Source organism: Melospiza georgiana, chromosome 2 (assembly GCF_028018845.1).
Source record: "Melospiza georgiana isolate bMelGeo1 chromosome 2, bMelGeo1.pri, whole genome shotgun sequence".
NCBI lineage: Eukaryota > Metazoa > Chordata > Aves > Passeriformes > Passerellidae > Melospiza > Melospiza georgiana.
This window is the reverse complement of record NC_080431.1, coordinates 12957154-12982046: the sequence shown is the minus strand read 5'-3', so window position 1 is coordinate 12982046 and position 24893 is coordinate 12957154. Positions and strand designations below refer to the sequence as shown.

The 24893-nt window shown below is 40.2% G+C and overlaps 1 protein-coding gene across 1 annotated transcript in view; it reads right to left on the bottom strand.

Annotated features, from left to right (window-relative positions):
* Positions 1-18572, bottom strand: part of NCAM2 (neural cell adhesion molecule 2) — a 279378-nt gene extending 260806 nt beyond the window's left edge. The window contains exon 1 of the mRNA XM_058019203.1: positions 18394-18572. Within this exon, the coding sequence (XP_057875186.1) occupies positions 18394-18445 (52 nt within the window). The 5' untranslated portion in view covers positions 18446-18572. The remainder of the gene's footprint in view (positions 1-18393) is intronic.
* Positions 18573-24893: the final 6321 nt, after the last annotated feature.

Sequence of the window (24893 nt, the reverse complement as noted above, 5' to 3'; positions counted from 1 at the left end):
TTCTCATTGCATGATTAATCCTTGCACAGATTTTACAAACATTAAATTCTAGAAAATTTCCTGAACAGATGTTAATATTTAGAATGGATTAAGTATTAAACAATTAATTTCAATGTATGATTTATTTTACCAAATAGAGACTTATAGGTGAAAATTCACGGTTTAATTCTGAAAATTACAAAAAAGTTCTGTTTTCCTGGGATCTTTAAGTTAGAGATCCTAGTGTCCTTCTATAGGCACAGCATTACCACATGAACCTCAAATCCATTTACCTCCCCTTTAAAATCACTTAATTTTATAGAAATTTTTTGAAGTATTTTTGAATATTTTCTTTTCCAATTTTCTTCACTCTTATGAACAAAATGATTACATTTTCAGACTAAAGTTTAGTCAGCTCAAACTCATTGTTTTTCTCCACCAAGCATATACTTGAATGAGAGAATAATTCTCTTTCCTTCCACTTGTCACTCTTGAATTGTTAAAGAGGTCAAATATATCCCTCCCCACTCTTGTGTAAACAAACCAATTTGCTTTCATGTCCTGATACCCTTTCTTATCTTGCATGAACACTTATTCCTAAAAATTAAAACAATTTTAAAAGAACAGACTTCACTGAAATATGGGAAAAGGGTGCAACTAAATAAAATTAATTATATTTTTCAGATATATGAGACTCTAGATTATATTGACACCTACAGCCTCACACACTACTTGTGCAAGAGCAGCAAACCTGTACTGACCAGACATCTTTTAAACAGAAATACAGAATTTGCTGGTGAATCCTGTTTCATTTAAGATTATGAGATGGAAATTACTTGCTCATTGGTTTTGGCTTCAACTTTCAATTCAAAAATCTTCCTATCATTACCCCTTACCATCAGCTTTTCTTGGCCCTTTTTAATACCTCCTTCCCCTCCTTACAGAATCTTGGCATTATCACTATGAATTTAAAAGATCTTGGATCCCGGAATGCAGAGGATAAACCCAGAGTGTGTTCTATCATCACCAGCAAGCTCAAGAAGTGTTACTAAAAGTAGGAGCAGGAAATTATGGTGGGAGTGGTTGAGATTTCAGAAAGATCTGAGCTGTACGCGTACAACCTGAGTTGAAGATGGTTTGCATATCAGATGGGAATTACTAGATTTTTTTTAAATTTAGGTCTCTGAAACTGGCTTTTTGTCCTAAGGCTTACAGGAAGGGAGAAGAAGAGAAAGGAAGGGGTGGAGGGAGAGAGACAGTACCACTCCTGTTTCCTGCCATGCACACCAAGTTAAGGACAGACAAACAAATCCTGCCAGTGAGTCACAACCGCTGTTCTGCAGATAGAGACAATTATGCACTACAAAGATAAAACATTCTGACTCGTGCACAGGGGGAAGCACTGCCTGAAGTCCTTTGAGATGAAACAGCACTCCTGTTTAAGAAGGAAACCATGGGAATGGGTGTGGGGGTGGCACAGAGCAGGAGGAACGAGTGCTGAGGGTCTGGGATGCACAATCAGCATAATTCGTCCACTCTGCATAGGCTGCATCAATGGAAGGGTGTTGGGAGGTAACATTTAATTCCACAGATATGTATGGAAAGTCTAGAATTCGTAGCTATGCAAAGACCATTTCCCTGCCTACTTTCCTCTCTCACCATATATGACTTATTTTACAGAACTTAAGAAATGGTAAACTCTTCCACAACTTTCCTTGTATTTAAAAATTTACCTAGCAATCTAGCTTGCTTCCAACCACTTACTCAAACCACCTGTTCAGTATGAACCCAATTTGTGTTTTCCAGAGGGTGTTTTTGTTTGGCTGGGTTTTTATAGGTGTATAACAGTATAGATTTCCTCCTGTTGGTAAATTACTGACATGTCATTGCATGGCTTTCTCTTTTCTGCTCTGTCTCACAGGACATCCAAACTTTTCACTTGCTGCAATTTAAAAACAACAGTGCTCAAATGAACTAGTACAATGAAATAATTCTGCATTTCAGCAGTGCTTTATCACCTGCCACCACTGTAAGAAAAAAACTCAATCTGCCGCCTTATGCAAGAAATTGACTATGACACCTGTTAGTTACAACCACCCCTTTTGTCTTCATTTACTACCAGTATCCTCATGCTGAGCTCAACAAGACTGAATACACAAAAACACACCTTTAAAAGAAAATTAAAGCAAAAAATGTCATATGTAAAATTGCAATTTAATTAGCAAAACGCTTCTGGTGGGATAACTGGTTTAAAATTTGGAAAAGAAGTTCTACATGAAGCTTAAAGAACTAATTAAAGATACAAAGGCTTTTAAATGTTCACAGTAAACCATTAATATTTCATTTACAGAGGAAAATGTACCAAAACCAATATAGATTAAATATGAATATTACATTATTGTAACCTTGTGCAAAGAGCCTGTAAATGTAAGAAATCCCAAACATTAATAATAAGAACATCCATGTCTGTGAGGAGGAAGAGTATTATTGCACTCCTCTAAACTGATTTTGCACTTCATTTTAGATAATCCTCATAGTGTCAGGTTCTCTGAATAACTTTTTTTAATTTTTTTTTCTATCTTTTTTTTCTAACTGTTATCTCAAATATTATTCTAGCAGTTCAAGAGAGATTTCTTGGAATTTTTTTTTGGGCTGGGTAGGAAAAAGGGAGAGAGGAAAAGGGCTGTTTGTGTTTTGATTTACATATGAGAGAAACAAGCTCAGATATTGAATGTTATAACCCTTTATTGAAAATTACCTGTAACTGACCATAAATTTGCCAGATTACTGGATAATGAAGTTATCTGGCATATTTTGACTTGAAGAACCAACTAAATACTTTTAAATTCCTAAATATCCCTCCTAGAACTTGTTTTAAATTTTCTTTTTTTTAAGTGGTTTTACGAGCCTGAGGATTTTAGATACAAAACGCACAGTATTTCCCTTTCATTTGAGGCTGTTCCTGCCTTTAAACTAGCTGTTAACTAGTCAAGGAACAATGAACTGTATTTCTTACAGCTGACACATTCAGAAGTTAATTGCTGACATGGATTTGGCAGCTGTCCCAGTACAGGAAAAAAAGAATGTATGGATCCAGGCTACTTTGCATTCTGGTCAGAAACACGCACCAGCAACATGACAACGAACTTTGCACTCAAAAAGGTCCCTCTTTCAGAAGGCTGCAGATTAAATAAAACATCTTGTTTACCAAAGTGACAGATTTGGTCTGTACAAATCAACAACCAAGATTAAAAAATCAAGGAATGTATTACATGCAACAAACTGAACCTTTAATAAAACTATAACTGTTCTTTTCAAGGAGCCTATTTAAACATAAGAAAACCCCCCACATTTTCCTTAAAGTGGGGATACATGCTGCTAAGATACCCACATAATTTTCAATAAGTATTTGAATGCTAGTTAAAGATAAGAAACACTAAAAAATGTTTATTAAAGATCCAATTGAATAGAGAAATTAAAACTATTCTATACACACACAAAAGTCCTTGTATTTCCGAGCCAGTTGCACTTTCTGTTGAGTTACTCCAGTGATACATGCTATCAATTTTAATCATAATTTATCTTGTGGTAGTGTAAATTATACTTTTGTTCATCTGAGTAATCCCTACAAAAAGAGAGAGATGTGGTCTTGTTTTAACCCTGCAGAAGCCAGGAGGGGAGGAAGGGGAGCAAAGCATCCCAGAGCTCTGCAGAAGCAGTGCAGGGGCACGTGTGTGTGCCTCTCATGCCATTACCACAGCTCCAAGCAAGGCAGCTGCCCAAAACATTCCTTTCAGTAACTGAGTGCACACTGAACAGCATCCAGAACAGTTATATAGAAGTTATGTTATTGACTTTGAAGAAAAAAACTATATATCTCCATTTCAAAGGCACATCGTCATTTTTCCAAGTCGTCTGGGGAAGAAGTGCAAGAATGAATATTCATACATCAGCAGGAGGTGGTGATTGAGTTTATAAATTTATGAAATATGATTGGTTTAAGATGCAAATATGCATTTTCATATAGGATTAGAACTTTAAATGAAATGTTGAGTCCCTTGCTCTTTACATTGCCAATGGTTAAAGCACCAAGAAATTCCACTGTAATGAAATATGTCAATATATATGAGCTACACCAGTTACTTGAACAAAAGTACAGCTGCATTCTCTGTACTTCTCTTCTCTTTACAATCCCCTTCTTGTTCTTCCACTGGTCTTTTCCAAGCCTTTTAGACCTAACTCTAAATAAATTATGCTGCTGTTTATACAGCCAATTCAATTTACAGCAATAGATAACCTCTTGTGTGTACAAACAGTGAAGGGGACACATAAATTTTGCCCCTCTAATTACTCTGCTCTCTCAGTTGTTTTAAGGGATCAGGGAATGTTCATTCCAATCTGCATTCCAGAGCCCTCCCCATTTCTACTGTGGGATTAAAGAAACTGCACAGGGTTGCCCCATCATTTGGTACCCTGTACACTGCTTGCTCAAAACACCTGCCTAAGTAAAAATATTGCCTTTTTAGAACATTGATTAAATACATAGACTTATTTAGCTATTTCCATATTTGAAATTAATTACTGATAATATTCTAATTTGAATATTATCAGTAATTAATTTTGCATTTGTATTTCAATGTGTCTGTGGATCATAGAATGGCAGCTGTGTAAGACCAAGGCACCTGTGTTTAAATGGAAACAAAACTCAGGAAGACAAAATCAGGTCCATCTTCACTCCCAAAAGACAAAACCACAACTACAGATATCCAGTCTGGCAATTTTAATAAATGGAGTTTGCAGGAAAGAAGAAAAAAGCTTGGTCAGGCTCTGAACATATCAACACTGGAAGCATCTTTCTCACTCAATTTCATGAACCTGAAATATTACCAGTCCAGCATTCACAATCAGCTTCAAACACCAAAACAGCCTGGATGGCCATGGAAGTAAAACAGTTTGGTTATTCTATTTAGTTTTTCAAAGAGATACATGCTCACAGCTCTTATTTCAAAACCACAAAAAAGTAATTTCTGATGCAGTGTCAGAATAGTGAGAGGGGAACATAAACCTTGAAATACATGTCCTACAGGTTGTTTTCACCCACATTAGGGTGTTTTTTGGCTATGTGCTGGGTTTTTTTGTTTGTATTCCTCTCCTTACCCCCTCCTCCCCAGCAATGTATTTTCCCACCAAAAAAGCACATTTCTATTTTGATTCCCTGATTCCTTAAAAAGAACCACTGAGAATTCCCCTCACTAATCTGCAGATTTAAATAAAGATTTCTGAGAGGTACTCTTCAGGATTCTAAAAAAAATGCTAAATCAAGCCCACCAAACATTTCAGCCTCAGCTTTGACCATTTTGAGAAACAAAATGCATAGCACCAAAGAACAACAGTGAAACCAGTTGACAATCAGCACATCTTTTCATGTCAGTTTAGACTCTGTATCACATAATAAAATAAAAAGCAGGATGACTGTTACTGCATTGAAATGACATCAAAATAGCCAGTTCAATTCCGGATTTATGATGGACTCTGACTTTTCTCAAAGTTTCTTTATGCTTAATTTAACATCAATTAAGAAAGAAAATATCCACAGGGGCATGACTTCATTCACATTTTAATTCTTGTAAGACTGTAGAAAAAGTATTTTCATAATGTAAAGGAAAAATAAAAAAACACTCAAAAACATCCATAAACCCCCATTCCAACCAAAAAGCCAAAACCCAGTCAAAACAAGCAAATATTTATTTAGGTAGGAATTGAACTTTACACAGAGGTATTTAATGAACAATTGAACTCAGAATGGCAATACAATTTTTTTTGTATAGAAGTGTTTACTGTGAAAAGTAGCTTTTGCTTCCCTGTGCAGTTTTTTTTCCTAATAGCTGCTTAGAAAAGCTTATATTCTAATTTCTGCTGTTTTAGTAATTCTTTGTCATAGACACGTGCAGCTATTTTTAGGACCAGATTTTAGAAAAACATGAGGTAACAGAATTTTAAGAGGAGGAGGGATTGTCTTCCAGTCTTATGAGTGCTATGTAAGACTCTATGTGACGCTTTCTTTAGGGAAAAAAATCATGGAAATGGTTGTAAAGCACTGAAACAGGCTTCCCACGAAAGTGGTGGAGTCACCCTCTCTGGAAACATTCAAAATTGTGTGAGTTTGACAGAGGACAGGGTTCAGCAGTGAACATGATGGTGATTCTGCGTTGATGTTTCATAAAGGTCTTTGACAGCATCAACAACCCTGTGATTCTATAAAAACACCTCTGGACTATGAAAAACAAATTATTGGTTTTAGCAGCCCTATACCTTTAAACAAAAAACACAAAACAAAACAGTAAAAAACCCCAAACACTCAAACAAACAAAAACAGAAAACCTCCACCACTGACCAAGAAACATCTCTTGTTGGAGGAGAACAAACACTCAGGTTCCTCTTTCCATACTGCTTGAGTTTCCCATCTCCCCCCTGTTACAACACTGGGTTTTTTTTTTTTTTGATCAAACATTCATAAAAATAATTAGATAATTCATTTTCATAGGTAAAAACAGACCATCATTGCAGTAACAAGATTTTATACAGGAAGACAGATAGGGATGTTATTTATTTAATATCTAGAGGTCACAAGAAATAGAGTTGGTATAGTCATGAAGAGAAATGTTTTTTTTCTGCAGCACTACCTTGTATTGACTTACATGTCTAAAGACTAAGAGTACCTAAAAACCTTAGAGAACACTCTTGAGTGAGCATCAGTCTTGAAAATAGTCACAGACATAGTTAAGGTGCAACAAAGCAATAGCAACAGTCACTAATCACACAAAAAAGAGTAAGAATTTCTATAGAACAGCTTTTATAATATTTATATAATGATCAAGTCTTTCTTTTGATTTTCTGGGAAACTCACTGGCTACATTTATCGGTCCTGTTTGAAAATGAGCACAGAGGAACAGAAATCAGAACTCCATCTAACAGCAGAAGGGCTTTTCCCTGGAAAAGGATGTTTTCTGGGATTGTTTAGTTGTGCTTGTTTGGTTTTTTCCTAAATGTAACTAAAAATGCAAAATAGGTGATTCACAGAGAGGTCTATTTCCTTTCATCAGCATTTTTACTCTTTATTTAGTAGTTTCCCCAGCCATATCTGCTCTTTTATGCAGCAGATAAAGTGTTCATTCATGTACCTAGAACCACAAAAAAAAAATAATAAAAGGCTGTCAGAGTGTGGCACAAAGGGCTACACAGAGAGAAATAGGTGATTCCTGAGATGTTAGAACACAGAGAAGAATCCTTTGATTTAAACTACTCTTTGCAAACTATATAGAAATTTAATGCAAGATCAAAATTATTTTTAAAATTAGCGGCACATACAAAGGCCATGCCCTCACAGAATTGAAAATAACTATCATGACAGTAAACAGAATTCTCTAAATTTTCTTCCAAGAATGGTAAAATATGAGTAATTCTACCAGAATTTCAGCAGAACTGTATAGCAAACAAAACCTCTGAGAGAGTTCTCAAACCCAGTAACAAAGTTTTTACAAACACAGGCTGTATAATCCAAAGACAGAATTCTAATTCACAGAAAAGCAGTGCACAGGTGCTGGAAAGGATTATTTTGACTAAATGCTAAAAGCTGTTGAAGCCAAAGTGTGGAATTGCCATAAACTGGCACAAGTCCCTGGAACATCTGATGGCTCAGACAGTGGCACTTACAGACCTGCAGGCATGACCTGAATACTGAAAGCCCAAAGAACAATTTTGACCAGTGTCACAAAGCCACAGACCAAAACAAACAAGTAAATCAAAACTCTCAAAAAATAAAGCAAAACCAAGTGATGAATTTAGTGATGGATTTTTCACACAATGCTAAACTTCCCAACACAGTTATAGCCTGGGTTACAGCTAAGTGACCAAGATGATTAATTGTAATTTTTTGCACATGTTCCCAGAGGGCGACAATGAAACCAGCAGCTTAAATATCTGCAATGTATCTTAGGATTTATTATTAAAAAGCACAGAGAAAAATATCCTTTTTTTGTCTTGCACTTTATTTATCTCTTGAATAGAATCTGGCACACCAGAACACCCCTTTAGTTTCCAGTTCTTCCGTGCTCTTTGATTAGCCCACACTTTTTCAGCACTACTTATAAACATGCCCACTACTTAAACACACAAAGTTAGAGCTTGATTTTTCTATTCTTCACTGAATCAAAATTCCCACGTACTCATATGGAATTTATACAACTCCTGAAAGCTTCAATCAGACCCTGAAAAGCGCAATCAGTAGGACCCCTGAAACACTTGACTCCAGTGGGAGTTCCGTGGCTGCAGGGTGTGCACAGTTCTGTTAGCAGAACTCATCTCACATAACACAGTTTTCTTAAAATAAAAGAAAATAAAAGTCTGGAGTTGTGGCATTCATCTCGTACTACAGACAGTCTTCACTGGGAAAAGTCAGCATTAGCTTCTGCTTAACTCCAAATTTGGGTATTGTTCCCCAACAGAGAAAGCACAGGAGCACGTGAATGGCTGCATTATTTATGACAGACAGCAATGCCCAACGGGATAGAATTCATCTTAAATTTCAAGATGAATAAGACAAGATTTACAAAATTAGCAGTCAGGAGCAAAAAGCCATACAGAAAGCAGAAAAACCAAAGATTATGTTGCAAATTAAAGATCCCTCATATCATATCATTCAGGTGATTAGCAAAAACCAGATGTAAATGTTGCATAATGTTGTCGTTGCAATTCTCTATTACTGCTAAAAAAAAAAAATTAAAAAACGTGAAGAATTTAAGGCTGCACTTTGTAAGAACTGGTGCAGCCTCACTTTAAGTGTTGTATGCTGTTTTGGCTACCTCAGTTCAGTATTGGAATGATATCAGAGAACCAATAGACAGCAATGAGGATAATAAAGGGTCTGGAGGGGAACCATATGAGGAGCATCTGAGGGCACTTGGTTTGTTCAGCCCAGAGCAGAGGAGGCTGAGAGGACACCCCAGTGCAGTTACGATTTCCTCATGAGGGGCAGGCACTGATCTCTGTGGTGACAGTGACAGGACCCAAGGGAATGGCCTGAACCTGTGTCAGGGGAGGTTTAGGCTGGGTGTCAGGAGAATGTTCTTCACACCAGTGGTGATTGGGCACTGGAACAGGCTCCCCAGGGAAGTGGCCACAGCACCAAACCTGACAGAGCTCAAGGAGCATTTGGACAATGTCTGTGGCACATGGTGGGATTGCTGGAGTCTCCTACACAGGGCAGGAGTCAGATACTATGATCGTAGTGGGTTCCTTCTAACTCAGGACATTCTGTGATTCTGAACCATCTTAAGAGTAACAATACTTCTTCCCTCCTATTCATATGCTACAAAGTCACTGCTATTTTGGTCACAAATGAATTTTCATCCTGAAGGGTTGGCATTGGGTTTTTTTTGTTTATTTTTTAATTATTCTATATCTATTTACTCATGTATCAAGCTTTGTTTTAGAGTATTTCTGCTCTTTCCATATGCTCATCCCTCGGAATCATCTTTCTAGAAATCTAATCTTTCTAATCATTTATTTCACGAGGATTACTGCTAGACCAGTTTTAGCCCTCACCTCCTTGTAAGACACAACCTGCAACACTGACTATAGTGCAAAAGAGATACTTACAAACAAGGAAGCTTTTTTAAAATTGGCCTGATGCAGATCAGCTTAAAATTCAAGTACTTCACATTACTGTTTGTTAAATTAAAATAACCATTACCAAAAGGGTAGGAAAATAAAATGCTTAAAAGAATTTAAGGAACTGACTACTAACAAAAAAAAAATTCATTCACTGTAAAGCCCATTAGTATAACAGGTAGTTCTGAATCCATTACATAACAGATTGGCAGCTTCTCTGTTATGTGCAATTTCAAATGCCACAGAAGAGTTAAGTAAGGAACTGGTATGACTCCACTACCCACAGCACCACAATTAAAGGACTGAACAATATTTTTTCAGACTTCTTTATCTCTTGTGCAAGTTGTTGACACTTTGTACCAAGCAGATCAAAGCACCGGCAGATTTAGGAACAAATTCAGGCAACAAAGATCTGCCAAGATTGTTAAGGAAGATCACACAGATATAACCTGACATATCCCTGAACATTGTAGGTGCACTGACAGAAGTATCACACTCTTTCTGTTCTGTACTCACTTGTTCCCTTATGACTCCTGCTTTGAGTCTCTGTTGAGGTCACTGGAGCACATCAATCTTTTTCTGATCCAGTAAGCACATTAGTTTATGAGTATGGTAGGTTCAAGAACTTCTTAAAATGCTGTATTATGATACTCCAGATAACTGGTCTCCAGTACACTTAATATATCCTCATATGCTATACTCTTCCCCATAAATCAACTACACTGAATCTGTAGTTTATTCTGCTTTGACCAATGAAAATAATGTCATAATATTAACACAACACAATTGCACCTTGATTACATGTATCCTCTTACAATAAAAAAAAAAGATTGCATCATCAGTTAAAAAATCTGTTCATAATAAGAGGCAAGATCACCTCTTCCTTCCTATTTATATCTATCTGTATCACATCTTTATGTTTCTGTTAAATACTTTGTTATTTTAACCACGGTCCTGAGTTCACGCAAGCCAAATTCAGCAGAGTACAAAGGTCTACAAAGTTAATGGGTTTGAAATTACTTGCAGTTTGACTGAATCTGGTGCAACATCTTTTAGTAGCAAGAAAATTGCTGGCAATGAGTGTTTTTAATCTGAATTCATACTATGCTCTAAAGGGCACCTCTTGGGCAAAGGGGTCAGGACAATGACTTCTTGTGTGAAGTAGGAATTTTTCCAGGCATGAATTTTGGATCATAGCTGATATTGTTCCTTAGACTACAACTGCAATGCAAAGCATTAGTTTAGTATTAACTAATGGGAAACATCATCGTGAAAAGAAAAGTTTCATTTGTATCCTTATAAGTTATGAATAAGCTACAGCTCTGACTATTGCTGAATTATGAGGTTATTCATCAACCTCTCTCCACTGTTTAGCAATACTACTCAGGTAATTAGAACATCAAATTAAAACCAGTGCAGCCTTCTAAAGTCACAATATAAATTTCGTTAGGAGGAAAGATTTAACTCAGCAAAATGAAAACGAGCCACTTGTATTTCCCTCTCAATTTTTTTTTTTTTTTACCAAGAGCCACTACATCTTAAATGAACATAAATTAACATATCAAAGATCTATGCTCTTTATGGAAAGCTAGTTCTTGAAGGAACTTATTTAGTTAAGAGGAAATTTATTTCAGTAATGATAGGCAGGACTACTAAAGAGGCTGACAAAACCTCCATAGTACTATATGCTGCTTCCCAATTTTATCTGGATGTTATCCATCCAGAAACTGGATATTTCAGACAAGATTATGCTTGGACAATGGAAACTGGTAACAAATTACACCCTTGGTTAGTAGATCTCCAGGCTTGCAAAACAGGTTTCTGAAAGACTTGTTCTCTTCATCCTTTTGGCAATGACCTTTATGCATCGCATTAAAGAGCAGGTGAAACCAAAGAACTGATTTTTTTTTATTATTTTCCAGAAGAGGCAGGAAGCAGATAAAACATTTCAGCAGGTGTTTGGCTACAAGTTTTTAGCATTGTTCTTAAATAGGCAGAAACTGTGTAATGAATCTTTAGTTGATACACTTTACTGTCACCTTTCCCAGATTAATCCACTTGAGACAGTAAAATAAATGCTTTTAAAGAACTGGTCCTTCTAGTCTCTCATGCAAACACAAACTTAAGTCAATGGATGGTGTCCTATGACTAAAATTAGCAGAGTTTGGCTACAATCATAGAATGGCTTGGATTGGAAGGGACTTTAAAGATCATCTCATTCTAACCCCACTGTCATGGGCAGGGACACTTCCCACTAGACCAGCTTGCTCAGAGCTCCACTCAACCCAGACTTGAACAATCCCAGGGACAGGATCCACAACTTCTTGTGAATCCTGTTCTAGTGCCTTCCAAATGACAATATTCACAGATATCTTAACATCTAAGCACTATAAAGTTCTCATTCTGCAGTAGATCATCAGACTTGCAGTTCACTGCCATGCATTCATTAATGATCCAGCTGCTAATGCACAAATGCAAAGAGAGAAATTTGCTGTTAATCCTAATTTCCTAAATCATAACAGCAGCATAAAGGGACAGTGTTGCCTATCTCATGCTATTTAAAAACTAAATGCTGGTGACCTCCTGCCATTTCAAGAGACACTTTCACATACTCCAGTGAAGCCACTGGAATCGATGGATTCCTGCTAAGAATGAGCCTCTGTCTTGGTGCTTCCATGGAGCCACTCAAATGCAGGACACCCAAAGGCTTGGCTGTCTTGTGAACACAAGAACTTCTAACATTGTTGATGCCTGTATTCTTCATTCATAACTTTTATTAACCCTTACATGTATTTCTTTTCCAGTACACAAGGATTTTAATATCGTAATATGTCACCACAAAGAGCTGTAACCAGATAAATGACTCTCCCTGTTTTTCTTCTTTCTTACTATTCAATAAATTAAAAGGTAGGTTCTCTGGTCATCTACAGCAAAACAAATCAGAAAATGTCTTCTCCAATTAATGATATCATCAATCAATAGATAACAAATCATGCAAAAATTCAGGCATGTAATAAAAATAGGAACCTTGGTACCTTTATTTTTGAAGACACCCCATTAAAGATGCTATGGCATAACAAAAGGCATCTGAAGAGTATCTTTAAGATAACTCTTTTGTTTCCTGATACAGTTAAAAAATATACAAACACATTCAGTTTTAAGAGGAACTGAGCTACAAAAGCAATAAAAAATATTTTGTTAAAGAATGCAGAATTATATCACTGAAGCTGGACATCCTCAAATTCTTGAAGTATCAGCAAGTAGTGCTTTGAATGCCCTATTTAATACTAAAAAATATTCTAAGATTTAAACTAGTTACCCTAGTTTCCAAAATGTGAATATTCTAGTGAAATACCTAAACTAAGAAGCAGTTAAATACACCAAGGGGGAAGCCATGACACTACATCAGAATCAGGCCATGATTGATTGCTTAGGTCAACATAAAAACTGGTGTTAAGATACAAGCAACCAACAGGCCTGGATCTAGTTCAAAGCCTCCAGAATTGAATACCTCAGGTTATCAATAAGTTTTTCCTCCAGTCTCTCCTATTCCTGAATTTCAAAAAACATTGAAAATGAGATTCAAATGACCTGCAAAACTTCAGAATGTCATCAATTATACCACCCTTATTTCTTAAGGCAAATGTATATGCTAAGAAAAAAAAAAAAAAAAAAAAAAACCACACAACTAAAACACCCCACCAAAAAATCCCAAGAAAAACCAAAACAACAACTCAAGCAAACAAATAAAACATCTGGCATGAATTAGTTGAAAACTGGTTTAAAATCTGAATACCAGCCATTATCCAGATTCTTTACCTGGACAAGTTCATATCCTACTCTTTCAATAATAGATTTTCAACTCACAGTCACAAATTACAGTGAAGTTAAAACATGTGTTTCCCAAAATGTCATATTAACTTGACTCAACTGCAGTGGAATCAAGTGGCATGTGCTGAATGTAGCTGTGGGATTACTGGAGTAAATTGAAAGAAAATCAGTAGGTAAACATGAACCACTTGCAAAAGGTGCCTCAAAGAAAAGGTCAGTGAAAGGGCAAACAAATACTGCATTTGTTCTCAAAATATTTGTTGAAGAAGGTGGCCATGAAAGGCAAATAATACATAAATTCATCTTAAAAATCCAGCAGCATTTCCATAGAGAAAAATAATGAATTATTTAAATAAATGTGTTCTGCTGAAAGAGGAAAGGTCCAAATTATGCTATTCAACCTCTAAGACTTTGAAGCTCTGTGTCTATGACTTTATCATTCATATGTTTCATGATTTAGAGTTACTGCAAATTATAAAAGTATCTCTAATTCCATTTGTATGGGAGTGCATGAAATAAAGCTCTCTACATATTTTTCATCTACCTAAGATGAAAAATCATTTCATCATTTCTAAGTCAATGTTTCAGAACTCCTCATCAGGTCAGGCTTATTTTCAGGCAGGTATTTTGATTCCCATATTTACCTGAAGAGGAGAATGTAGCCTAAACTAGAAAAATCAAACATGATTTTGTCAGATTTTTGTTTGTTTTAGGAAAGAAGGAAAGATAACAGCAGTGCTTTAATCTTAATGCAGTTGTACAAATCAACTGGTAGAAAATGTCTACTTGAAGTCTCAGGATCTGCATCAGATTCCAGTGTACAATCAGAGTACAACAGTAGTTCCACTTAATCCAGTAAGCAAAATCACTGATTTCAACAATTCCAAATGTCAGAGGTTCACTACCCAAAAAGCAGAAAGAAGCAGGATTCCAGATTCTTGCTGAGTAAGACACACATGCTGGCATCTCCCAGGGGAAAATTCCTTATTAACAAGCAGCCCCTTTAAATTACTTGTAAAGAGAAACTCTTCACAAAATGCAAGAAGAGTCTTCGTGCCAAAGCAGTGAAAAGAAGAAAGTTGAAGCACAACATACCCACTCCTATGAATCTCCTGGATGAGCACAAAAAAAAAAAAAAAAAAAAAAAAAGCTAACCTAAAGGAATGTGTATTATGCAGAGTGGTAAAAAAAAATAGGATTTTACAATTTGGGAAGATGCCCATTTCATCCACTTCAAGTCAGTGTCCCCAGACACTGGTAAAAACCAAAGAAATTTTATTTATCACTACGTATCTTAAAAGGCAGATTTGCAGAGTGCAGTATGCTCTTTTTGGGTTTGTGGTATGGTGGGGAATATGTATGTGTGTTTTGTTTCAATTTTTATTAAAGCAAATCTAATTCAAGCTCGATAAATTGTCTGGACAGCTTTGAAATGTTAAGGAAAAAAATCCTTTTGTTGGAGCATAATAACACTGCCAGTTAAACTCCTCCCTTGTGATGAAATTAGGAGAGGGACTATTTGGTAGATAATTATGACATTCATAAGCTCTTAACGTGAGGGGCTGGGGGAGGGTTGCCTGTCTGCTGCTTGTTCTCAAACTGCTCTGATTTTCTGGAACAGAACAAATACAGCACAGTTCCCTCTCTCCAGTCTTGAACACCAGCACTTCTCAAAGAAAAGGCTTCAGTCATTCTTCATAAAATCTACTGCAGTTATATCTTCAAAATATAAATCCCGAACCCAGGAGTTGCAATATTTCCAAAGCGAACGATCCAAATGTAGTTACTGACTTTCTCTTAGCCATCCAAACTATTTAAAAAGTCATATTAATTTAATACTCACATAATGATGTCTTTCTTAAAACAAACCAAAAAAGTAACACTTACAAGCAGCACAATCTTCATTTGATGATGTAAGTGCTCCTCACCACTGCATTCCCCAAAAAAAAAAAAAAATCCCCAAGAGTTTTTGGAACAGCCTCTCAAATAATTTGATTCACTTCAAGAAATTCTCAAGATTACTTCAATGTGGGGTCAAAAAAACCCATGTACAACAAATCACCTCAATAATGCTCATTAAAATTTAAAATAAGCTCCCCCCTAAACATCACTGTAGAAAATGCCTCTTCCCTAGCAACATAAATGGGTGCATTTTCCATATGCAGATGTTCTCCCATTCCCATTTACTATGCCCTGCTGTGGATTGAGGCTGCACATTGCTGTTACTTCTACAGTCATTTAAAAAATTGTACTCTGCCACTGCAATTCCCTTCCTTTATTAAAAAGAATAAAATGAAGCTGTTTCTTTAAATTGAGGAAAATAACTTACTATCAATATTAGGTTTATTCAGCTTTCCTGCTCTTCTTTCCACCCCCCCCCCCACACACACATATCCTATAATTTTTAAAACCCAGTTTAATAGCATCTGTAATTCCACTCCATTATTTATCTCCTGACATTTGCGATAGTAAGAAACCTAAACTATGCAATCCTCCCACGCTGCAGAAATCACACTTCACAAAGTGGCTTTCTACCCTTCCTCCTTTAAAGGAGGAGGCGCATTCCACATCTCCATCCTTACACCAGGTGGATCCATGCAAAGCCTGCAGGAAGCGTTCCCGATCTCCTCCTCTGCCATCCCAGTGCCGGCTGGACCCAAAAGCCTCCGGAGCGCTCCCGAATCACTCGCTGCTCCTCGGAAAAACCAGGGGAGTATTTTCTGTAGAGATTGAGAGCACCTGGTGCTCTCTTTTTCCTAATTGTCACCAAAAGAAACCGCCTGGATGGTGCCAGGCTTAGCCACGGATGCACGGAACATTTGGCAGCTGCGGTTCTTGGTACCCCGAGGCATCATGCCTGACCCCTGTCCCCTCCTTAATGGCCACAAATGTCACTGTCCCCCCACAGGACACCATGGGTGGCACATCCAGCCCAACACAGGACACCGTGGGTGGCACATCCAGCCCAGCCACCCCTGCACAGGACACTGTGGGTGCAACATCCACCCTTTCCAGCCCTGCACACGACACTGTGGGTGCCACACAGGACACCGGGGGATGCACATCCAGCCCAGCCAGCCCTGCACAGGACACCGTGGGTGGCACATCCAGCCCAGCACAGGACATCACGGGTGACACATCCAGCCCAGCCAGCCCTGCACAGGACATCGTGGGTGACACATCCAGCCTCGTACAGGACACTGTGGGATGCACATCCAACCCTTCCAGCCCCGCACAGGACACTGTGGGATGCACATCCAGCCCCTGCCAGCCTGGCACAGGACACCGTGGGTGACATCCAGCCCCGCACAAGACACCGTGGGTGGCACATCCAGCCCTGCCAGCCCCTCACGGCGGCACATCCAGCCCTGCCAGCCCCTCACGGCGGCACATCCAGCCCCTCACGGCGGCACATCCAGCCCTGCCAGCCCCTCACGGCGGCACATCCAGCCCTGCCCGCCCCTCACGGCGGCACATCCAGCCCTGCCCGCCCCTCACGGCGGCACATCCAGCCCTGCCAGCCCCTCACGGCGGCACATCCAGCCCGTTCCATCCCGTTTGCAGCGGGGCGAGGCCGCCCCGTCCCGGGCGCTGCCCGGCGCCGCCGTGGAGCTCGGCCGCCCCCTGGCGCCCGGCGGCGGCAGCGCAGCCCGGGCCGGCCCCGCTGCCATCCCGCTGGGGCGCTGGGGCTGGGTGGGGTTTATTCCCCCCAAAAACCTCCTTGGGAAGCGGGGCCGCCGCCCACCCCGCAGGTGCAGGGAAGGCAGCCTCGCACAGGGGGATAACGGGAGCGGGGGCACGGACAGCCCCGCATGGCTCAGAGCCCCGGCCGGACGCCGGGAACTTGCCCGAACAGTTTCCAAACACCGCTGTGGTTATCCCTCAGCCAGCGGCTGCGCCCCTCCCGGAGCCCCTTCCCGCCCAGGCTCTTGGAGGAGCACAAATCCTTAAGTAACTACGCTGGGGACATCCAAAAATAAACAAATAAATACCTAAATATATACATATATATATGTGTGTGTGTGTATATATATATATATATATATATGTATGTATGTCAGCCCCAGAAAACAGACCAAACCCAGTGGCCGCACCACAACCCCCGAGTCCGCGTATCTCGAAGCACTGTACATATGTGTATAAATACACATAGATACATATATATATATATATATACACACACATATATGCAGATACATATGGAAAGATATGCAAAGGACGAAGCGTGCCCGAAGACACAGCCCGGCGCGCCCCGATCCCGCCCGCACCTGCCCCCGCACCCCGCGGTGCCATTCCGTGGCACACGGGCTCCTCCGCACCCGCGCACAGCCCCGCGGCCCCGACAGCGCCCTCCCCTCCGCGCCACCCCGAGCCGGGGCTCGGTGTCCCGGCAGCGAGCGGGGAAGGGATTTCCAGAGAGGAGAAACCCCGAGAGGAACACTTCAGGTCAGGTTTCTCACGGACTCTACCGCCGGCACTTCTCCCTGTTCCTATGAACGAAGCCCACGCTGCCTTCCCCGCGGGCAGACGCGGATTTTAAAGACCAGTGCTCGGCAGATTTTGTGTAATCGCTTCATCTCTCTCACACATTTACCAGGCACAAAAAAACCAAAAAGGCAAAATCCTATATCCTATGCAAAGCAGCTAAGTGCACTTAGCACTGTCCAGCTTTTTTTTTTTCCTCCTCATAAATGACACCTCTTGAAGACTGAAACGAAAAAAAAAAAAAAAAGGTGGGCGATGAAGCAAGTTTTAGGTCCTTTTTAATTTGGTTCCAGGATTATGCATTGCTTTAATTTTTTTCCTCCGTTTCTTTGAGCGAGTGGACAGCATTGGTAAGAATAATAATTAAAAGGGAAAAAAAAAAAAAAAAAAAAAAAGAAAAGGAAAAAGGCGGCCGCGCTCCCTTCCTACCTTGCCCGCTACTGAGGAGCAATCCGAGCAGGTAGAGAGGCAGGAGGCTCATGTTCAGGAGCTCTCGCCGGCGGACAGTTCCAAGTCGGAGGATGCTCGGCCAGCCCAGGCAGACCCTGTCACCGCTGCTGTCACCGCTGCTGCCGCCGCCGCTGCCCGCGCAGCCCCGCACCCGCGGAGCGCCGCTCGCCAAGTGCCGGCCGCGCCTCCCGCGCCGCGCTATATCGGCGGGGCCGCGCCGCCGCGCAGGGGGCGGGCGCACGGCGGAACCGCGATCCCTCCGCCGCACTCTCACTCGCACCCGCCGCGGCGGCGAGCGCCGGACCCGCAGATTCCTCCGCCGCTCTGAGAGGTGGCGGCAGCACCGGAGCATCCCACCCTGCATCCCCTTGATCATCCCACCCTGCATCCCCTTGAGCATCCCCTCCTGCATCCCCTCCTGCATCCCCTACTGCATCCCCTACTGCATCCCCTACTGCATCCCCTCCTGCATCCCCTCCTGCATCCCTTCCTGCATCCCTTTCCCGATCTCCCCCTGCATCCCACCCCACATCCCCTCCAGGATCCCTTCCCCGATCCCCCCGTGCGTGCCTCCCCGCTCTTCGCCGCGGCCCCTCCGGAGCCCGCTCCCCCCTCCGCTGACGAAGCGGACCCAGCCTAAAGCGAAGAGGCGGCGGCTCGGGGGAGAATCCCACGGGGAAGCCCCCCCTCAGCATCCCGGGAGAGCGCCGCTCCGCTGCCCCCGGGCGGGGATGCTCCCCTGGCGCCCCCGTTCCCCCCGGAGCGGGCGGCGGGGGCCGGGATGCACCTTTGCTGCGCCCGCGGGAAGCGAGCCCCGCGTACGGGTGCGCCCGTAACTAATCCCGTCGGGCTTGTGCTCATTCGGCTGTCTAGGAATTCACTCGGTTTGACTTCTGTTATTACTCCACAGCAATAGCCGAATACCTCGGCTATTCGTGGCTGCGTGAAATAAAACCGATAAAAAAATAAATTGTTTACCGTTTGGATGCTTTGGTACTGTCTGGCTGAGGATCTTGTTTTGTAAGGAAAAAAAAAATAAAACTTGCAACCTGCATAAAGGGGTGGGTTTTTTTTGTCCAGCTTGACTTTGAAGAGGTAATTCTTTTTTGAGGGGGGTAATTAAGCTATAGGCTCCAAAGCAGGTTCCATAAATTTGTCACCTTACCACCTGTATGATATATGGAAGGAGATAGAAGTAGATTTATATTAATGTGAAGCGGTGATAGTGGATAATAAAGGATTAATCCAAATTAACACATCCCTAATATTTTTTCCCAACCCTTCCCTTGCCCTTTTCAAGAGGATTTGGGGAGGAGGAGGGAGACAAGGAGTCCCTTTGCAGCAAACTAATATGAACGACATGATCAGTATCTCCGGCTTGGCTCCTGCTGCACAGTAGTCTACAAAATTCTGAGATATAGGAAGAAGAAATATTTTTTCTGGGAAGAACAAGATAGGGGACAAAGTCCAAATTCTTTCCTCAGAGGGTGGTTTTAGGACACTTGGGGATAAAACAGAGTGAAGAGAAAATGCTGGTGGAAGGGAATGTGAGGGCTTTTTGCCATTGATTGGTTGATCTACACCACGTAAATCAGAATCATATTGCTCAGCTCCACACCTCACAGTCCTGCTCTTAAGCTAAAGATTTTGTAATATAGTATAAAAGGAACAGGTTCATATATATTTAAGTGGAATTGAACTGATATTCCTCATAAAGTTTTGGAAATCCAAAATATGGCTGCCTCAGCAAAGCCTTACAGGTCAGAATGGGATTTATGTTTAGGAGGTGCTCTGCTCATGAATGTCTTGAGATTCTTAATTGCAGGAGCTTTTGGCACCAGCCTTTAGTGCAGGTTCAGGAAAGCACAGCAGAGGAAATTTTTTGGTGAAATTTTCCCAGGTGTAAAGGTTCCATTAGCCCTAGTACCCAACTACAGGAATAGACATCATTAATAAATTAATATAGAAAGGTAATGAAAGCAATTATTAGATAAAAACCTTAAAAATAAAATTTGCTTGGCAAAGAGCGATAAACCCTCACTATCAAGTGGGTAGGATGCAAGTTTTATCAAATTTAATGTTTTGGAGCATTTTCATGCAGCAAAAGTGGAATAATTAGAGAAAATAAAAGGGGTGTTAATAAATAAAACCAAATAACTTGTACACATACCTGAACATCTATCACCCTATGGCTGAGGGTCAGAAACACCTTGATCTGCACAGGTTCAAGGAATGAAATCCATGTACACATGCCCCACCACAACACAATACAGAAGAAAGTAGGAGGTTTCTTGCCCATAAGAATGCTGCTATCCCAAGTTTGCTTATTTGAAATTATCAACATGATGAGAATTTCACCAGTGTCAGGTCTGAGTGACTAGTTCTTGCTCCTTTGAAATCAGGTGAGGATGCTCTTCTTCCAAATAGGATTCCTTGTCCTGAGAGCTCTGCCTTGTCTGCAGCAGTCACCAGAACACACCATGTAGGCTCCACAACACATTGGTACAGCATTTGGAGAAATCTGTTGTCAGTCCAGCTTTTCAAGGAAAAGAGGAACATGCTTTACACTACTCTGAAGCAATGGAGTAAAACAGAAAAAGATGAGTATAAAGCTCAAAAATAATCACATTTTTGTAATACCACTGTGAAATACAGAGGCCTCCCTGAAGGAAGGGGCAGCAGCTGGTGTGCCCATCAGTAAGCATGTAGCTCAAAGTACTCTGTCACATACCCCACCTAAAATGTATGTTAGGGTATGTTTAGTCCCTCCTCCACAGTGGAGGGACAGAGAGAGGAGGGGAGGAGGGGACAAAGTACATAAGTGTGCAGGGTTTCATTGTTTCTGCTGCTTATGGAACAACTCATTAGTTAGGAAATAAAGATCTGTAAATAAAAGTGTCCCACAGTGAACCACAACAGCAAATCACGCTGAGGTCACACAAACAGGGATTAGAGAGATGTAGAAATAAAGCACAAATTTTCTGCAATCCAAAGCTATATGACTCTTGGTGCTCATGACCATACATTAAATGAACCAAAAGATGAGAATTTCAAAGTGCTGTAAAACATTAATTAGTACCAGTAGCAGTCAGACCTGTATTATTTCCCATGCTTTGGCTTATAGTGTTATTCCTTAGAGTGTGCTGTTACTGGGAGGAAGGCTGACATGGAGTTTAATGGCTGTGCTGAGACTAGGGCACAAGAAAACATGATTTCTGGATAATACAGCATGTATAACAAATATGCTGGCAGAAAACAAGCATATGCTATGAAAGTTTTAAATTTAAAAAAAATAATAAAATCAAGAGCAGAAACAAACAAGAGTATTATCCCAAGTGAACTGCTAAGAGGAGCAGCATCAAAAAATATAATGATCATTCTGCTGGGGCAGTTATTTCAAAGGTGAGGAACTCAACCTTTGATAGGTTTGATGAGTTCCCAAAGCAATTAAAACACAACTCCAGCGATCGGAAAGTCTTGTCAGGAAAATCTCAGGGGAACAGAAGGGAAAGTATTACCTAATGTTACCAATCACGTTTGATTGGTACCTTAGATCTTTTGGGGTATCACATTCAGAATCAAAGTGGATATATCTGTGAATTCCCCGTCTTTTACACAGTAGCCTCCAGCTTTCACAACTGTGCTATCATGTGCAGCTTTTCTCCCACAAAGATTTACTAGCTGTGAAGTTTGCAAAAAGACAGCAAGAATTAATTTTCCCCCATGTTGCTTACTTGTTTTGCTCAGTGAGATTATTTATACAGGAGTCTGTCCTCCCATATGAATTAGGCAGCAGAATTAGGCTCTGGCAACAGAAACATTTCAAGCTCTCATCACTGCACTTCAGTCAGTTTACAAGAACTGAGGATGTGTAAACTTGCCGTGACTGAACTTGTCAAGAAGCATCTCCATGGTGTTTTTACAAGGATTATTTTATTTTTAAGTTGATTGATAATTGCATGTTCAATGCAAATGTAATTAAATATAGAAACTGAAATCTTGGTGATGATTTGATAATGGATATTTATCCTGAGATGCATGTTCCCCAACGGACATCCAAGCTGCCAGAAAATCCAGCTGGATTTGCTTATATGTCTTCAAAACTTAAATGTTAAGGGAGCACCTTAAAATTAGCTAAGAATTTTAGGGGAACGTATGGCAATGGCACAGTTACAAAAAGAAAAAAAAAAAAAGGCACAGAGATTGTATATCTGAAAATAACTTGTGAGGAGCTGTAAGGAAATTGGCACATCTTGTGAGCAATTGTCAAATGTTTTGGGGAACAGGAAGGGGGAGAAAAAAGGAAAAGAGAAAAGACAAAATACCCCTTCTTAACAGCACAATATGTTGCCCTTGCAGGATAATGCCTTCTGCCAATAGGGTAATTTTCAGAGGTGCTTATGAACAAAATTGCTGATCGTCTCCAAAGTGAGTAATTATCCCAACTAGGATGCTTTCCTATGAAAACTGCAAACACAATTGAAGTGGCACTAAGATAAATTATACAACAGTGAACAGCAGCATTATTGTGGTGAGGAAATGATGCACAATAAACAAAAGAGTTTCATAAATGTTTACACCACATTTATGTTTCAAGTTCTTATATCTTATAGGGACTTTCATAAAGATATAACTTTCATAAAGATCTAAAATTACTATGATTTTGGATAAACATTTTATGAGAAAGAGACAAATTTGTTGTTTCCACTCTGTTTCAAGACACTTTTAAATAAACAGCTCTCCTTTCTGCTAGAGAAACTTAAAACAAACCTGAAATTGTTCCGATACTAAGAAGAGATTCACAGTTTTTGTTTTGTTTTTTTTTTTTTTTTTGGGGGGGGGGGAAGGGATAATTCTTTGCATCATTTCTGGAACTGAATAATGACAAGGACAAATATAAAATAATTTTGTCCAGGTAAAGCTTCCTGCCTAATTTTTGGAGATAGCAAGGTTGCTTGAAGTACAGTGTGCTAATTTAGTTACAATATAAAACATTGTGCTGACGAAGAAATCAATACCCTGAATTTATATGTCTGAAGGAAACATTGTACACTTCTGTGTCTGGTGCAGCAAAAGCAGCATTTGAGAGACGAGACAAGTTAACTTCTCCGGACTCTGGAGGCAGATTTCCATATGTTCAATGTTCCCACATTTCTGTATGTGTGACTTTATTCCTCTTCTCAGATCAGTCGCTCAAAAACCATGAACCAGCAACAGTTATTACCCCATCACTATCAGGTACAGATATTTGGGCAGGATTATGGACATGTTTATTATTTTACCTGGGAATGAGACTGCCAGTGCTAAGATGCTCCAGCTGGCTCTATATAATTGCCTACATATTCAGCAACATGGCAGGTGTGTACTTTTTCTCTTTTATGGGTACTACAAACAGACTTTTTCATGGTAGTTCCCTTCTTTCCTATCAGTTACCAGTGGTTTATTTCATATAATTTCCAGAGCAAACATACTTTCTTTTTTTTTCCAACTTGGTGATACTATGAATGCTACCAAACAATTCTTCTTAAATTACATTTCCTTAACTCTTTAGAACTTTCACCTTCATGCTTGACAAGTGTAAAAGCCTGGTTTTAGTTACTGAAGTCCCACCAGCCATTTGTTACCCTCTCTTCAATGAGAACTATTTCTCCATGAACTGCATTGCTAGATCATGCAAGTAATAATATCTGGTTTAGTGCAATATCAGTTAATTTAATTGAAGGGAGCTTCAAGTATATTTTATTACTGAAACACTGAAGAAGAGGCAACAGGATTTTCTGGCCTGAGCCAAGATGTGCAGAAGTTATTTCAGCATGTGGAATAGCAAAGAATGGTTGCTACATGGCGAGAATTTGAAGAGCAGTTGTTTTTAAAGTGGTTGTGTGTGCAAAACACAGACCTTTCTCAGCTGCTGTTCTATGACTGTGAAACTTGTTCTCTGCAGTGCTTTGAATCACGACGGATTTCAGAGACATGCAGAACAAAATTTAAATCACCCTTATTGAGACATCCATGCTTTCATTAAGAGTAAAGACCTAAAAACTGCAGACCAAAGAAAGGTGACCTGTAGAATGTAAAATTAGGCATAAAGAGAAAAAGTTTATGGATGCTTTTGGGTTACATTTCTGTATTGTGTTGTGGGTGGACTGGAAGCCAGACATGAACTGCTGAGAGCCCACCTGCAGGGCTGCATCCAGCTCTGGGCTCCCAGCACAGCAAGGACAGGGACCTGCTGCAGCCAGCCCAGAGCAGGCACCGAGGGCATCAGAGGGATGGAGCAGCTCTGCTGGGAGGAAAGGCTGAGAGAACTGGGATTGTTCAGCCTGGAAAAGTCAAGTCCTTGGAGAGACCTAATTGTGGCCTTCCAGTTCCTGAAGGCTGTCCTCAGGAAAGATGGAGAGAGACTATTTACAAGGGTCTGGAGTGACAGGGCAAGGGGGAATGGACTTCAAACTGAAAGAAAGCAGTTTTGATTAGAT